This window comes from Onychostoma macrolepis, chromosome 05, assembly GCF_012432095.1.
Source record: "Onychostoma macrolepis isolate SWU-2019 chromosome 05, ASM1243209v1, whole genome shotgun sequence".
NCBI classification, from domain to species: Eukaryota; Metazoa; Chordata; class Actinopteri; order Cypriniformes; family Cyprinidae; genus Onychostoma; species Onychostoma macrolepis.
In genome coordinates, this window is record NC_081159.1 from 45,628,823 (window position 1) to 45,645,507 (window position 16,685).

The 16,685-nt window shown below is 41.7% G+C and overlaps 1 protein-coding gene across 2 annotated transcripts in view; it reads right to left on the reverse strand.

The window, feature by feature from the left end:
* Window positions 1-2,239: 2,239 nt before the first annotated feature.
* hook3 (hook microtubule-tethering protein 3) overlaps window positions 2,240-16,685 on the reverse strand; it is a 34,515-nt gene continuing 20,069 nt past the window's right edge. The window contains exons 11-23 of one of the 2 annotated variants that reach the window (XM_058774910.1): window positions 16,438-16,639; window positions 15,780-15,890; window positions 15,166-15,250; window positions 14,992-15,061; window positions 12,594-12,734; window positions 12,319-12,406; window positions 8,775-8,809; window positions 8,175-8,257; window positions 7,653-7,753; window positions 7,459-7,563; window positions 6,993-7,064; window positions 3,772-3,908; window positions 2,240-3,248 (exon numbers count right to left, since the gene is read on the reverse strand). In XM_058774910.1, the coding sequence (XP_058630893.1) occupies window positions 3,233-3,248; window positions 3,772-3,908; window positions 6,993-7,064; window positions 7,459-7,563; window positions 7,653-7,753; window positions 8,175-8,257; window positions 8,775-8,809; window positions 12,319-12,406; window positions 12,594-12,734; window positions 14,992-15,061; window positions 15,166-15,250; window positions 15,780-15,890; window positions 16,438-16,639 (1,246 nt within the window). In that variant the 3' untranslated portion in view covers window positions 2,240-3,232. Of the gene's footprint in view, window positions 3,909-6,992; window positions 7,065-7,458; window positions 7,564-7,652; window positions 7,754-8,174; window positions 8,258-8,774; window positions 8,810-12,318; window positions 12,407-12,593; window positions 12,735-14,991; window positions 15,062-15,165; window positions 15,251-15,779; window positions 15,891-16,437; window positions 16,640-16,685 lie in introns of both variants that reach the window. The other variant, XM_058774911.1, reaches the window with a different exon arrangement.

A 16,685-nucleotide genomic window follows, 5' to 3' on the forward strand; every position in this document is an offset into this window, starting at 1 on the left:
TAGTTCGGAGTGTTTTTGAAATGACATCAGTTCTGGGCCGGATCAGAGCAAGGAGCGTTAAAGACGCCTGTCAAAAGCTTTGGCTAATGTTTCTGTTCTGACCGCATGAGATCAAGCTCATCAGTCTCTGAGACCCAGAGCCTCGACGAGATGCGACTCCAGAAACAGAAATGGGTAACGTGAGACGCCACAGCATCTTTAATCCAATCCCAGAGCTTCTACACCATCGCTCCTGTCCTGTCCTGTTAAAGGAATAAAACCAGAGCTGAAGTCATGCACTCGTGCTCATATCGCTCCGAACCCGAATGCTGTTGTTTGTTATGTGGAACACCAAAGGAAATGCATTCATTATCAAGTCTGTCAAGATCCAAAAGACAACAATAGACACAATAAATGAATGATGAAAACAGTCCACACACTTAAAAATACAGGTGCTTAAAAGGTTCTTCACGGCAATGCCATAGAAGAACCATTTTTGGTTACACAAAGAACCATCTCTTTCTCCTTCTTTCGCTACAAAAAACCTTTTGTGAAACAAAGTTTCTTCAGATCTTAGAGGTTAAACTTTATTTAAATGTGGAGTCATCTCAATTATCACCAGTAAAGTATGGAGTACCACAAGGATCTGTCCTAGGTCCACTGCTATTTTCAGTATACATGTTGCCTCTTGGTAATATTATTAGAAAATACGGGATTAGTTTCCATTGTTATGCTGATGATACTCAACTATATATCTCAACAAGAATTATCTATGCTAACAGAGTGTGTTAAAAATGTAAAAGATTGGATGACCAATCATATTCCCCTATTAAATAAGACAGAGATATTACTTATTGGACCAAAAAAAAAAAAAAAAAAACAGTACACAGAATTTCTTGGATTACAATTTGTATCTAGACAGATGTACTGTTACTTCCTCTACAGTCAAAAATCTGGGTGTTATATTAGACAGCAACTTGTCTTTTTTGAGGCACTCGACTAACTAATTCAAAATCTATAACCACAATGACATTTTACTTAACAGTTAGTTAATAGACCTGTGCCTCAACAAGTAAAGTCATAACATAATGATACCCATGCAAATCATTAGCTAATGATTAATTAAAGCACACAACTGGAAGTTTAAAGGCATGGCTTCGACCCAATGTGGTAATTAACATATGGATTTACTTCATTAGTTAAAAATATTTTTTTAATTATTTAAATATTTATTAAGAGTGCATATGCCTTATGCGCTATTATGTACCTGTTTCTGCTCCTCACACACAGAATTACATGATTTCAGAAGGTTTGGAATATAATGCATGTGATTCATGTGGCCTGTTTGATAAAACAGCTCCGTCTGTTCACTCACTCCTGACAGCAAAATGGATATATTTGTGTGACTTTCTGACATTTACAGATGTAGAATATACCCGTGACATGTCAGTTACGCACCGAAGAAAACAACGTCTCAAGTGCAAACAGCACAAATACATTCGTTTGTCATGGTGGATCGATTTGATCCATGATCGACATTAAGGGCTGCTTAAGAATAAACATGCACATCAAATGATTTTGACTCACTAAACCTCGATCAAATTAGTTGTGTTAGTTGTGTGAACTTAAATCGTCCTTTACGGTACCGCTTTAGCCCCGATTGATTGGTTAGGTTGTTTCAAGTCAGGTATTGGACTTTAATCCCTTCTTTTCTTAGTGCTCTTTATGAAACAGGCCTCAGTTGTTGAAAATAAGCCTCCGGATGATGATAACAGGAAGAACGATTGTGTATTTACGTGTTTTACACTGATTTTCTCTGCAAATGTTAGATGTGAATATCAATCCTTATCCACATTTGTGATGAAATCTGAGTTTGGAGAGTCTGTTCTGCTGCACTTTTGAGCAGAAAGTTGGAAATTCTGACTTTCTAAGTCAACAGTGTTCGGTCAGAGCCTTCAGTCGAAAGGTCAAAGGTCAAGCCGCTCTCACAGGGGTCAGAGGTCACGATTCGTTTGGGCTTAACATGGTGTTACAGTGAAGAGATGACGAACATCAAGAGCAAAAAAGCTGTAGAAATCAACTACAGAGCACCGTCATCTGGAAATCACTTCTAACGCAGATTAGCGGAGAGGGAATTAGAAGCAAAGAGCAGCGCTGTCTCGTTACGTCCATCTCGTTCATTTGCATGTGTGACCGCAGGTGTCCGCGGCTGCTTTTACAGATCATCGGCAACGGCAAATCAAACAAAGATCAGCTGTGATTCTGAAACATGAATGTTTTATACAAGCTTTATTTACAACTTGAATAACAACTGTACAGTTTTGCAGCGTTGGAAGCACAGATTCATCAACAGAGTGTGAATGGAGACACATTATGAAACGCATCTAACCGGTTCCTCCAGCCGCACACACATACAGTATGTACATATTGTATACAAGCAATATAAAACTTGGCAAATGGAACGAATATTTGCTACTTCAGACGAATGTTCAATCGCACAGATCGCGACTGAAGTACTGATCCGGCGTTTCTCTGCTCATGGACGGTTGTGTTTAACCTCTGAACTCATGAGAAACGCATTCAATCGCCTGTTAAAAACCACACAAGAACACTGCTGGAGTAATAAAATATATACCAATCGTCACGCAGACACGTCTCGTCCGGCAATCGCTGTGCGTTATTACATGAATATTTAGTAACAGCTGATGAAGAAAAGCAGCAGAGCAGGTTTAAATGTCAGAATATGTGCTGCTGTGGTTTGTAACATTGTGTCAGAATCATCAAAGCACTTACTGATTTAGTATAAAACAAACAGAAGGAGCGGAAGCAACACTGTCATTCTCACACTGATTCTACTGAAACACGTCCAGCATCCAGACGCTGAAGAAACAATCGATACAACGGCTGATGAAGCAGGTATGATGAGGCTCGTTTGTTCATAGACTACAGAAAATACTGAATCACTCCACAATGATGCGACTAAAATGAAAACATATCGGAGTTCATCCGTCTTTAAAGCGTAACAGTCACAGCCGCGCGTCCAGCGACTGAGCTCTCGCCGACAGCATGATTGACAGGCGCCGGCCCCGCCCACTTCTGATCGGGAGGACAGCGGTTAGCAATCTGGGTTAGTTAGTGTGCAGCGATGGGTTAAACTCAGCAGCATGAGCTCAAATCACACTCAGCCATGCAGCCCCGCCCCTTGACGTCAGCAGTCCCGCCCCCGATGGCATGCAGCCCCGCCCCCTGCCACTCATGCTTTAACGTCACTGTGAAAGAGAGAGATTGACAGGTGTCAGTCAGTGATTGACAGCAGCGGTGAGTCTGTATTAAGGCATTGGGAAGGAATCAACAAAACAAGCAACAAGAAGCACCCAATCGCTGGAAGAATCGACGGAGCGGCGCGCGTTTAAATAAACATTGTGTTTGGTGCAATGTTCTCTCTTTCAATGCATAGATATTAATGGAGAATAAAGAGGACAGATTCAAGAATGAAGAGGGAACAGCAGCTTAGACCAGTCTAAGAGCAAATAAAACGCTGTGCGTCAGTAACAACCCTTAAAATACTGCAAAACCTCCTTTAAAAAGCGTCCGACAGGAACGGGCGTCTGGAGTGTGTTCATTCATTAATGCTGAAAGGTTAAAGTGGGCGAGTCCGGATACCCCGATTGGTCAGATCAGTGGAGAGGACAAGCATATTAAGACAGCGAGGATGGGGTGGGTTGGTGGGCGGGTGGGTGGAGTCGGGCGTCCTGATTGGCTGTGGTGAGGGTTGCCGTGGCGACGCTCTACCTGGCTGTGGTGGGCTGCACATGGCCCGGAAACGCCCGGCGGGTGCTGGTGGCCTGTCTCTGCCGTGCCAAGAAAGACTGACCCGAACCCGTGTTGGCCAGCCGGTCCTCGGCTGCCTTCTTCTGCAGCGCCATCCCCTGAACACACACACACACACACACAGAGATCATGATTTAACCCTTCGTATCCATCACAGACACACTAGAACAGAACTGCAGCGCTCTCTATTACTGTGCTTAGTGAAACTACACCACCTAGTGCACACTACACCTGTACTAGAGTTGTCTATAGGGGTGTGCGATATATATCGTCTGCGATAATATCGTAATTGTTGTTTTAACGATGTGCAATTTGACATTATCGAGTATATCGCAAAAACCATACAAAACACACCTACACAGTGCATGCTTACATTACATGATGAAGTCTAGTAGGTTAGACTAGTTCTTTCACTACATGATTCAGTCTGTTAAAATGCATCAAGAATGATCACATATGGGGGTAGAAAATGTATATACTGTTGATTATCATAGTTGAGGTTGTTTGGAGCATGGGGGTCACATGACTTGGTTCAAATTGAGTGTGCTTGTTAAGTCAGTTTGACCTAAAGCCAACACGTCCGCCCCATAGGGCTGCACATTCAGAAAATGTAAAAACACAAGAAATGTCTGTGTCTCAAATTTAGGACACTTTGTAGGATGTTGTATATGCAGTATATTTTGATTATTATATATCTGTTTGCATCAAACAAATCATAGAATTATTAATGACGTCGGCTGTTTTTTACACCCTAAATAAGGCATCGTATCCTGGGAGGTACTACTCATAAAATCCAAAATATATCAAATATTACAAAAATTCCTTTGAATGTTTTACTTAAGTCCAGATGATATAAAAAGTGACATGAAATGACTTTTTGCTGATTATGTTTTAGGGTTATGTTGGCATTAGTGGAAGTGCACTTGCATGGTTGAAATCATACTTATCTGACTGCCATCAATTTGTAGCAGTGAACGAAGAGGTATCATATCGATCACAAGTGCAGTATGGAGTACCTCAAGGCTCAGTACTAGGGCCGTTACTTTTCACGCTTTACATGTTACCCTTGGGAGATATTATCAGGAAACATGGTGTTAGCTTTCACTGTTATGCTGATGATACTCAGCTCTATATTCGTGGCCCGACGAAACATACCAATTTACAAAACTAACAGAATGCATAGTTAATATAAAAAAACTGGATGACTAGTAATTTCTTGCTGTTAAATTCTGAAAAAATTAATTGTTAATTATAGGACCAAAAACCTCCATGTAATAAGCTAGAACACTGTCTAACACTTGATGGCTGCTCTGTTAATTCTGCGTCATCAGTTAGGAACCCAGGTGTGCTGTTTGATAGCAATCTTTTCTAGAATTTGTAAAAATGCATTTTTCCATCTCAAAAACATCTAAATTACGACCAATGCTCTCAATGGCAAATGTAGAAATGATAATTCATGCGTTTATGACCTCAAGGTTAGATTATTGCAATGCTTTATTGGGTGGTTGTTCTGCACGCTTGATCAACAAACTACAGTTGGTCCAAAATGCAGCAGCTAGAGTCCTTACTAGAACCAAGAATATGACCACATTAGCCCGGTTCTGTCAACACTGCACTGGCTCCCTAAACATTGTATACATTTTAAAATCTAGCTTATTACCTATAAAGCCTCGAATGGTTTAGCATCTCAGTATTTAAACAAGCTCAGATCGTTTTCCTATTTAGCACCCAAACTCTGGAACAATCTACCTAACACTGTTCGGGAGGCAGACACACTCTGTCAGTTTAAATCTAGATTAAAGACCCATCTCTTTAGCCTGGCTTACACATAACACACTAAAACATCTCTATAATTCAAATCCGTTAAAGATTGTTAGGCTGCATTAATTAGGTCAACCAGAACCGGGAACACTTCCCATAACACACGATGTACTCGTTACATCGCAAGAATAATGGCATCTACGCTAATATTAGTTTGTTTCTTTCTTATTCCGAGATCACCGTAGCCTCCCGATCCAGTCCGTATCCAGATCAGATGGTGGATCAGCACCTAGAGATGACCTCTATAGCCCTGAATGTCAACCATGTCAACTAGATGAGCCCCAGAGACAGACCCCAGTGAAGACCTCGTCACCCAGACGGCCATCAGGATAAGACCACAGGAACCAGATGAGTCCTCTGCACAAACTGACTCTGCTGCAGCCTAGAATTAAACTGCTGATCTCGTCTGGCCAGAGGAGAATGACACAGTATTTCGACACACTATTTTCCTGTTTAATACTGTAAAGCTGCTTTGACACAATCTGCATTGTAAAAAGCAAAAAAAAAATGTATAAATAATGGTGACTTGGCTTGACTTGTTTTTGTTCTATTTCGACAACAAAATGCAGTAAATGGTTGCTGAAATGTGAGGGGTGTACTCATTTTTGTGAGATACTGTAGTTGTCATATCAAGTTTTTACCAACTAAGAGCACTGGCTAAAGTGAAGACTTTCTTTTCTTTAGAGTACTTTAAAACTGCAATGCATGCTTTTATTTCTTCTAGAATTGATTATTGTAATACCCTGTGTATCTGGGAATAAACAATTCTTCATTATCCACATTACAAATGGTCCAAAATGTGGCTGCACGAATGTCTTTTTAATGTCTTTTTAATGTCTTTACATTGGCTCCCGGGCCCGCTTTAGAATTGATTTTAAAGTGCTTCTGCTTGTTTAAATAGCCTTGCTCCCTCTTACCTTTCTGACTTGTTGCATGAATATCATCTGGTGAGAACAATTAGGTCTGCCAACCAGAGTTTGTTAACTGTTCCAAAGTCCAAATTAAAATCCAGGGGTGATCGAGCTTTTGCCATAGTCACACCCGCACACAGGAATAAATCAGCATGCAGTCTGTCGCACTGCTTGATCATTACTACACAAGCAGCACGTGACTCTGTGAACTCGACCTCTGCATGTGCTGCGAGTTTAACGTGCTTGAGATGCGTCTGTAAACCTGCTGTGACAAAAACGTAAAGATCTTCCTGCAGTTTTTACCAAAGTAAAAGCCTGAGATTATCATATGGTGACAGCACTAACCCTAACTATAAGCTAACATCAGAAGGGTTTATCCGGACAGCTAGAGGAGAGGCAGGGCTCAAGCGCAGTGTAAGGTCATGTTCTCGTGACACTGCTGATACGCACCATGTTGTACCAGGCAGATACGATGAGTTTCTCTTCCTGGTCTCTCTGAGACTTCGTCTTGTCGTACTCCCTCTGCACACAGAACACAGTACAGTCACATGACCGAGTGTGTGTGTGTCTATGAGTGTGACTGTGTGTGTATCTGCACTTGTACAGCTATCTCTGTGAGGGCCGGTTTGAGTTTTAGACCATTGAAGCGAGGACAAATTTGTAAAGTGGAGACATTTTGGCCGGTCCTCACTTTTTAAGAGCCCTTTAAAGACATGGTTTTAGGGATCAGGTTATAATCGGGTAAAGGGTAGGTTTAGGGTCAGGGTTTGGGTGAGACACTTAGTTGTGATGGGTAAGTTTAGGGTAAGGAGCTAGAGATTGTATTGTGTCAATGAATGTCCTCACAAAGATAGCTGTACAGAGGTGTGTGTGTGTGTGTGTGCTTCTGGTGTTCAGATGTGTGTGTGTGTGTGACCTCGAGTGAGTGAATCATCCTCTCTCGCTCATGCAGCTGGTTCTTCAGAGCCTGAACTTCAGGAGCAGAACCCTGATTCTGTTTGGGGTCCAGCGTACGAATGACCTGCAAGCAGAAACACAGACATAATCAACATCAACAGAAACATCACACACACACACACACACACACGCAGAGGAGTGTGTCAGACGTACGCTCTTGGCTTTCTCCAGGTATTTCTTGTATCTCTCCTCCATCTGTTTCATATCTTCATCCTTCCTCTTCAGTGCGTCCTCCAGCTCTTCAATCCTCTGAACTGAAACCAATCAACAAGCTCTCGTTTAACCACAATCTGCACACACGCACACACACGCGCGCACAAAACACACACTTTGTTTTTGTGAAAAGTGGGGACATCCCATAGGCGTAATGGTTTTTATACTGTACTTACTGTATTTTCTATCACCCTACACCAACCCTACACCTAAACCTACCCCTTACAGGAGACTACAGGCATTTTTACTTTCTCAAAAAAACTCATTCTGTATGATTTACAAGCGTTTTGAAATATGGGGACATGGGGAAATGTCTTCATAAATCACCTTCTCCTTGTAATACCTGTCATACCCATGTCATTATACACATTTGTGTCCTCATATGTCACAAAAATACGCACACACACGCACACACACGCACACACACACACGTTTCCATGTATGAGGCTCAGTGAGTCTCACCGCTGGTAGTGTGATTGTTCTCCAGCTCTTCAATTGCTGCGCTCTTCTTCTGAAGCTCGTTAGTGGCGTCCCTTAATTTGTCCCTGCAGACGAGAACAGTTATATGTGATCCTGCAGCACAAAAGTAGTCATAATAGCACAAGTATTTTTGTAGCAATAACCAACAATACATTGTATAGCTCAAAATTATCAATTTTTCTGTTATGCCAAAAATTTGTTAGGATATTAAGTAAAGATCATGTTCCATGAATATATTTTGTACATTTCCTACTGTAAATATATCAGAACTAAATTTTTGATTAGTAATATGCATTGCTAAGAACTTCATTTGAACAACTTTAAAGGTGATTTTCTCAATATTTAGATTTTTTTGCTCCCTCAGATTCCAGATTTTCAAATAGTTGTATCTCAGACCAATATTGTCCAACAAACCATACATCAATGGAAAGATTATTTATTCAGCTTTCAGATATTGTATGAATCTCAATTTTAAAAAAAATTGACCCTTATGACGGTCCAGTCAGTTTTGTGGTCCAGGGTCACATATTCTCTGTCATTCATGTCATTCGTGAGTCTCAGTGATTTTCTGCTGATACTCACAGATGTTCCTGACACTTCCTCTTCATCAGGACCGTCTGGAGCAGGAGAAGAAGCAGAGATGTTAGAGTTCATCCAGCGCACACACACACACACACACACACACACACACACACACACACACACACACACACACACACACACACACACACACACACACACACACACACACACACACACACACACACACACACACACACACACACACACACACACGATGCATTAATGCTCTTGTGAAGCACTGCAGCACCTCCTGCTGGACACCAGCGGAACACAACCACACACCGCCCTACACAGCGTGCACTTCTGAGGGTGCTGGAGAGGTGTTTGGGGCACTGCTCACGATGCGTTAGTGTGTCAGTGTCCAGCAGAGGACGCCAAGGAGCTCGTCCACAATCACACACCACCACAAAACACCATCAGCAAATCAACAATCACCACCGCCTACAGATTCACATGAACACTACAGGAATATAGATATCAGCCTGATAAAACACTGCTGCAGATGAGTCCGCTAGCAACAACTGACCGGTCTTATATTAGTATAACTGAGATACTAATAGTTTTATTAATATTTTGAATCAGTTTTTATTTTTTATTTTCATTTTGATTTTTGTTACAATTTTAGTAATTTTGAGGTGTGTTTCTGTCATTTTTAATAGTCGATATAGTTTGTTCATTTTTATTTCAGTTTTAGTTTTATTTATTTTAGTAGCACAAGTTAAACTAAATTAAAACAAATATTGCTTGGAAACTATTGAAAATAATAAAATAAAAAAATAAAAAGATTTCAGATAACATTTCTTTTATTTCAAGTAACAAAATATTTTTAAATGGTTTCAGTTTTAGTTAACTGTAGTAACCCAGCGACTGAACAGTGAATTTATGCAGTTTTTGTGTGAACTGTTCCAGTTATGTGTAACTTTATGAGGACTGTTTTCAGCAATAAACACGCATGCCTCTTAGAGGACAACATGGTCAATATAACTTTACTCTTTAAAATGTATATTGGATTATATTGGTATTTTTGAAAATGTTATCTGAGAGTTTTAGACAGAATGCAAAAATTAGGCAGAAATATAGTCAAATCTGACTCTATCATTTATTTTTATGCATTAATGTTCTGCTTCTAATGAGCAAAACTAAATGTGAATATAAAAAACACGCCCATTCAAACAAGATATTCATTGATTGTCAATCAAACTGCAGCGTGATGGAGCGAGCAGCACATCAGATCAACATCATCTTCAATCAGCATTCACCAAACTCCCATCTCACTCAACAATAAACCCAGCAGAAACAGTCCAGTAATCAGCAGACGGATCATGATCATCAGCTGCAGGAGGAACTGTGTGTGTGTGTGTGTGCTGCATGCGATCCAATCACAGAGCTGCATGATGCCTGACTGTACTTACAGCAGACCGAGAGAGATTTGATGCACAGACAGAAGAGAGCAGAGCCTGTTACCAACGACACACAGACGGATGACGGTCAGACTAAAGTAACGGACACACACTTCTGATGATGATGATGATGATGAAGGCATCACCCTCCGCACGCAGCCGGCCTGGATCATGCTACATCATGAGCGACATCACAGAAACAGGTTAGTAAAGACACGGTCACGCCACAGGGACGAGCGTCAGGGTTAGTCAGATCTAAAGGGGTCATGACATGAGAAATCAAACAGGCTTTGATCTTTTGAGGTCTTTGTAGCATTAAAACATCCTGCACGTGTCCTAGCTTAAACGCCCTCCTCATTATACACACAGCATTCATTTAACCGAGCTCAGAAAACGGCTCGCTTGGATCCGAGGCACAAGGTGACGTCACGGGGGCACACACATTTGCATAAACACGCCTCCAGAGCAAGACATCGACGAATAGTCTTCTTCTCATCATAGGCCCCGCCCACCAGCGTTCACTCACGCTGAATGCAAATAGAAATGACACTGGATACAGTCTACAGATGCGGTTCTCTTTCATAAATTAATGAGTAATTAATAAATTAAAAGTCTTCAGGATTACATAAAAAGTGACATGTTGTTCCATAAATGACATTATATGATTGTTTAGGGACGGTGGACCTCTGAGGATGAAGATGAGACTGTTCAGAAAATGTAAAAACACAAGAAATGTCTGTGTCTCAAATTTAGGACACTTAGAGATGTTGTACATGCAGCATGTTTTTATTATTATATCTGTTTGCATCAAACAAATCATAGAATTATTAATGACGTCGGCTGTTTTTTACACCCTAAATAAGGCATCGTATCCTGGGAGGTACTACTCATAAAATCCAAAATATATCAAATATCACAAAAATTCCTTTGAATGTTTTACTCAAGTCCAGATGATATAAAAAGTGACATGAAATGACTTCTTGTTGATTATGTTTTAGGGTAAAGCAGCTGGTTTTTGTAAGGTACAGATATCAGAAGGATCCCAGCGTAAGGAATCAGTAGATAGTTTATTTTTACTGGCGTCAAAACACACACAATAGTGAGGGGCGTTGATACTGTTTCCTACCAATCATAACACTGGCCGATTACTGACGAGCCTTAAAGGACACGCCCCTTAAAACAGGCTGTTTTAGAGAGAGGTTCAGAATGAGGGTTGAAAATAATCATTTTTCCATATATTTATTTTAGGTTTTTTTTGTGTGCAAAAAACTTTATTAACATTATAAGTAAACCTCAAGGAACATGTTAAAATAATAAAAAATCCATGTCATGTCCCCTTTAAATGTGCCGTGTCACCGGAGAGCAAACATCATGATAAACACCGTCCATCATGCTGGAGCAAGACATGCAGAGAGAAGGAACTACCAGCGACTGCGCTTCTGCCCATCAGACGGGACATTAAAGACCAATGTGTGTGTGTCAGAGACCCGGGGCTGATGCTATGATCACGCTCAAGCGCTGCGTGAATCCTGAAGATCACGTGGACAAACAAGCGGATGTTCAGAGGATCTGCTGATGGTCTTTCTGCTCTCTCTGAGCCGCTGCTGGATGCTTCTGTACAGGATGCACAGCTATATTTGATGGCTCGTTAACGTTTCAATCTAAATGATTCGCCAAGAGTTTAATCGCACGTCTGTATTTGGACTGGAGGGCGAATCTACTGGCATCTTACGATCCGATCCAACTCTGGAATCACAACCCAATTCCAAAACTATTCTTGATCTACAAAGTCGTAATAATTCATGAGTTTACTGACTTTGAATGTTTTTTATTAATGTATTTTTGTTGAATTGCCTAAATAATTGTATGTACTTTTTAAAACAATTACAAATAAATAAAACGACTGTTTGTGAAGTTTTGTCCTGTCTTTGAGACATAACTGACTGTGTCTACATTCCTTCCACATCATGAAGTCATTCAGAGACGCACCCCTGATATGAGCAGCTCAGGTTTGTGAATATCTGTCTACCTCTGGTCAGATGGTGTGTGTGTGTGTGTGTGTGTGTGTGTGTGTCTGAACTGCGGTGATGAGCTGTGATCTCGATCACATTCAGATCAACAGTGTGATGAAACGCTGGACTCACATCATCTGCTTTGGATCCGTGTTCCTGAAGAGACTTCTGCAGCTCCTCCACCTGAGACTGACCCTCCAGCAGCCTCTGATTGACCAGCCTAACACACACACACACACACACACACACAGAGTTCAGGTCATTCACATGTGTACCTCCACGCTCTAGACTGTATCAGATCACTGAACTCACACAATGATGTGCCGCATGACTGTCAGAGACACGGAGACATCTACAAAAGCTTCTGTAAGTTTCTGTGTGTGTGTGTGTGTGTGTGTGTGTGAGACCTGTTCTCCGTCTCCAGCTCGTTCTTCCTGCTGTTGGCGTCCTCCAGTAAACTCTGCAGCAGAGCGATCTGTTCGTTATCAGATCCCTCCTGAGCCAGCTTCAGCATCTTGTTCTCGTGCTGCAGGCGAATCAGACGCTCCCTGAGAAGACAACATGATCAGACCACACTCAGGACAAGACCAGGAGCTCACCAGACCACGATAACCTCTGCAGTCAGACATCAACAGAAGTTAGTTCCATCATCAGAAGAAACTCAAACGGGTTCTGGATCCCTGAACTGATTTATAATGCTGCTGTTTGTTAGGCAGCGTGAACCAGAGTTACAAAACAGAGTACAGATCCGATCAGAGCCGCTGGAGTCTCAGAGATCCGAGAGTGTGTGTGTGCGAGAGAGAGTGTGTGTGTGTGTGTGTGTGTGTGTGTGTGTGTGTGTGCGAGAGAGAGTGTGTGTGTTTTTGTGAAAAGTCAGGACATAGATGTGTATAATGACGAGGGTATGTCAGGTATTACAAGCTGAAGGTGGCATCTCAGGACACTGACCCATGTCCCCACTTTTCAAAACGCTTATAAATCACTCAGAATGAGGTTTTTTTGGGGAAAGTTGAAATGCACAGTCTCCTGTAAGGGGTAGGTTTAGGTGTAGGGTTGGTGTAGCACATACAGTAAGTACACTATAAAAACCATTACGCCTATGGAGAGTCCCCACTTTTCACAAAAATGAACGTGTGTGTGTGTGTGTGTGTGTGTGAAAAGTCAGGACATAGATGTGTGTGTGTGTGTGTGTGTGTGTGTGTGTGTGTGTGAGCGAGTGAGCATGTATGTGTGTGTGTGTGTGTGTGTGTGTGTGTGTGTGTGTGAGTGTATGAGCGAGTGAGCATGTATTTATGTGTGTGTGTGTGTGTGCGTGTGTGTGTGTGTGTGTGTGTGTGTGTGTGTGTGTGTGTGAGCGAGTGAGCATGTATTTATGTATGTGTGTGTGTGTGTGTGTGTGTGTGTGTGTGTGTGTGTGTGAGAGTGTGTGTGCGAGAGAGAGTGTGTGTGTGTGTGTGTGTGTGTGTGTGTGTGTGTGCGCGTGCGTTCAGGGCGTCGAAGAGAGTTGAAGTCAGGTCAACTTTATGGTAATGAGCAATGACGCGTTGGTTTATTTCTTTAGCAAACATGTAACTATAAGTTATTTCCATCGATCAATTTCTTACTTTCACAATTAAAATATTCATGAGGTTAATTTAAACCCTACGTGTGGTCAGTCTGCACAAGATCAACATGCTTGTTTCCTTTCGGCTCCTTTAAATACAAGACCAAGCGTTCGATCGTCAGCGCGTCAACGGATCTTTCTACAGCGTCGCTGGCAGCGTGGCCAGAGTGAATCTTGACGCTCTCGCCGGCGGCGGTGTGAACGCACAGTTAGGGATGGCTCGATACCATCATTTTGGCTTCGGTACGATACCAGAATGTAATACCGAGGTGTTGATACTAAATCGATACCATAGGTGACAAAAAGCCAGCCTCAAAAGATAAGTGAATTGAAAACAATTGTATTAAAATAATAATAATAATAAAAACAGATTCATATCTTAATACCTTTGTATCAAACTGTAACAAAAATCCTACCGGGAACATACGTTAGTTACATTGTGACTGAGTTTGAAGAAACAACAAATACAACTGAAGTAACGCAATTAATGCAACAACTGTTGCTTCATTGTAAAGTGTTATTCTGACAGTCAAAGTAAGTTATTATTTCTCTCTCGCCTGCTTCATATCAGCGGCAGAAACATTCCCTTCATATTATTGATACTGAAATTAATATAGCAAAACTCTTGCTGGATTCAAATTCAATTAATATGCTTGTATGCAAGTGCAAGTGCGTACATTACGTGATCAAAACTTCACTGGTTCTAGCGTGTCACACACGTTTGCGCTCACTGTATCACACGTGCACTGATCAGTTCTTAATAAAAGCTCAAATTAAATCTGAATTAATGAATGATGCGCTCACCTGTCGATCTCTTAATTCTCTGAGAAGATCAGCATGAGCAACATGATTTACAGCAGCGCTTGCGTACAGGTGCCGTGAGCTCAGTTCCTTCACTTGTATGCAGAGTACTGCCATATTTCACTTCTACTGTTCTCTTTATTTACTCATTTCGGGTTCGTTGATGGAGTTTCATGTGTTTGATCGATTGCGTTGTTCTGTTGTCACATTTACCGGCTGCGCAGCTATTTGGGAAGCACTGCCACCTACAGGTGCACCTCGCAACAGCAGCGTATGAAGTACCAAATCCAGCAAAATTATGATATCGTACTGTTTGAAATATAATGCATACCAGTATTTTTCCAGTACCGGTATACTGCGCATCCCTAGTGTGTGTGTGTGTGTCACTGTATATCTCCTACCGAATCTCTGGTGTGACGATCTCTGCAGCCAGCGAATCAGACGGCTCGTTACTGCCAAGCGGCACCAAACCTGATGATCAGCACAAACCACCCCATAATATACATAAACAATTAGTTAAAAACAAACATATCCTGCATAAAAATGAGTCACTGTGTGGAGTTTAAAGCAGTCACCTGACGTCAGCTGAGACTCCTGAGCTTTCACACACCTCAGCTCCTCAATCGTCTCCTTCAGAGAGTCTCGCTCCGTCCTCAAGCGCTACACACACACACACACACACACACACACACACACACACACACGTCATCAGTTTCATCCTCACATACGGTATTCTCTGCATGCAGCTCAGATGTACATGCTTTGGCTTCACGAGTCAATTATACACTCTGCTAATGAAGTAAATTCAAAACTTGAGTAATCAACACCTGCTTCTGTTCCGTCATTTACTGATAAAAAGGCTGTTGTGTGTGTGTGTGTGTGTGTGTGTGTGTGCTTCACTTCACACAAATCACACAGAAACAGTGTTGATGTCAAATTAGGCTAAAGTGTTAATTGTGTGTAAAAGACTCAGACTTAATTAGTTTGTCGACTCAACATCTAATTTGGCAGCTTGTCTTTAACATTCACATGCTTCATTTAAAAGACAATTAATATTCAGCATTAATATTCTCTGACCTCATAACTGAACTGTATAACATTGCCACCGTTATTTCACTGTTTATCTGAGAAGCATGTGTTATTGTAAAAGCACTACAGACATCCAGGATTACACCAGACGCTTTCTTACATCTTTCTCCTTCTGAAGAGAGTCCACTTTCTCCTTGACCCGTTTATACTCGAACTCCATCTTGTCTGCTTTCTTGGACTCCTCCGAGAGCTTGTTCTGAAGCTCCACCACCTGAACACACAGACGCCGGGTCAGACTGATCACATGACCGATCACCGTGTTATGAGATTAATATCTGTGTGCTACCTGAGGAGTCGATCCCGAGCTGGTGTTCATTTAGTCTTAGTCCTGCATCCAATGCCCTTTTTAGTTTCATATTTAGTCAGCCTGTCCTGTCATTGTTTTAGCTGTGAATTTTAGTCTAGTTTTCGTCCATTAAAACTTCTCTTAACATTTAGGTCAAGCTGCTTAATGGTTAAACTAATAATCACAATTATTTTGCTCAAAATTATAAGTAATATATAATTAAACACGGCAGAAAATGCGTCCCTTTAAGAGGCAAGCTCTGACCGGGGGATTGAACGCTTGACATCTGGCAACCGCAGCAACACTTGTGCAGGTCTAGACCTTTTCTCCTCTTTTTGTTGATTCAGAGAGCTTCTAGATATAGAGAGTTTCTATTACGTAAACTAGATTTTAGTCTTTTATGGTCAGCGCTGCTGATATAGTCTCAGTCGGTGGCTAACGAGGTCTCTGTCTGAGTGATTGGTGATCAGACCTGTCTCTTGTAGGTCTCCAGCTGTCCTCGAGCGGCGTTGGCCTTGCGCAGGTCCTCCTCCAGCGTCACCGTGTTCTGCATGTAGCTGGTGTTCTTCTCCTCCAGCAGCTTCACCTGCCGCCTCAGATCGCCCAGATCCTCCAGCTTCTTCTTATACACCTCCACCTGCGCCTCCAGCTTCGACACCTTATCAGACGAGTGCCTGACACACACACACACACACGTGTTGGTAACTCCTCCTCAGCGCT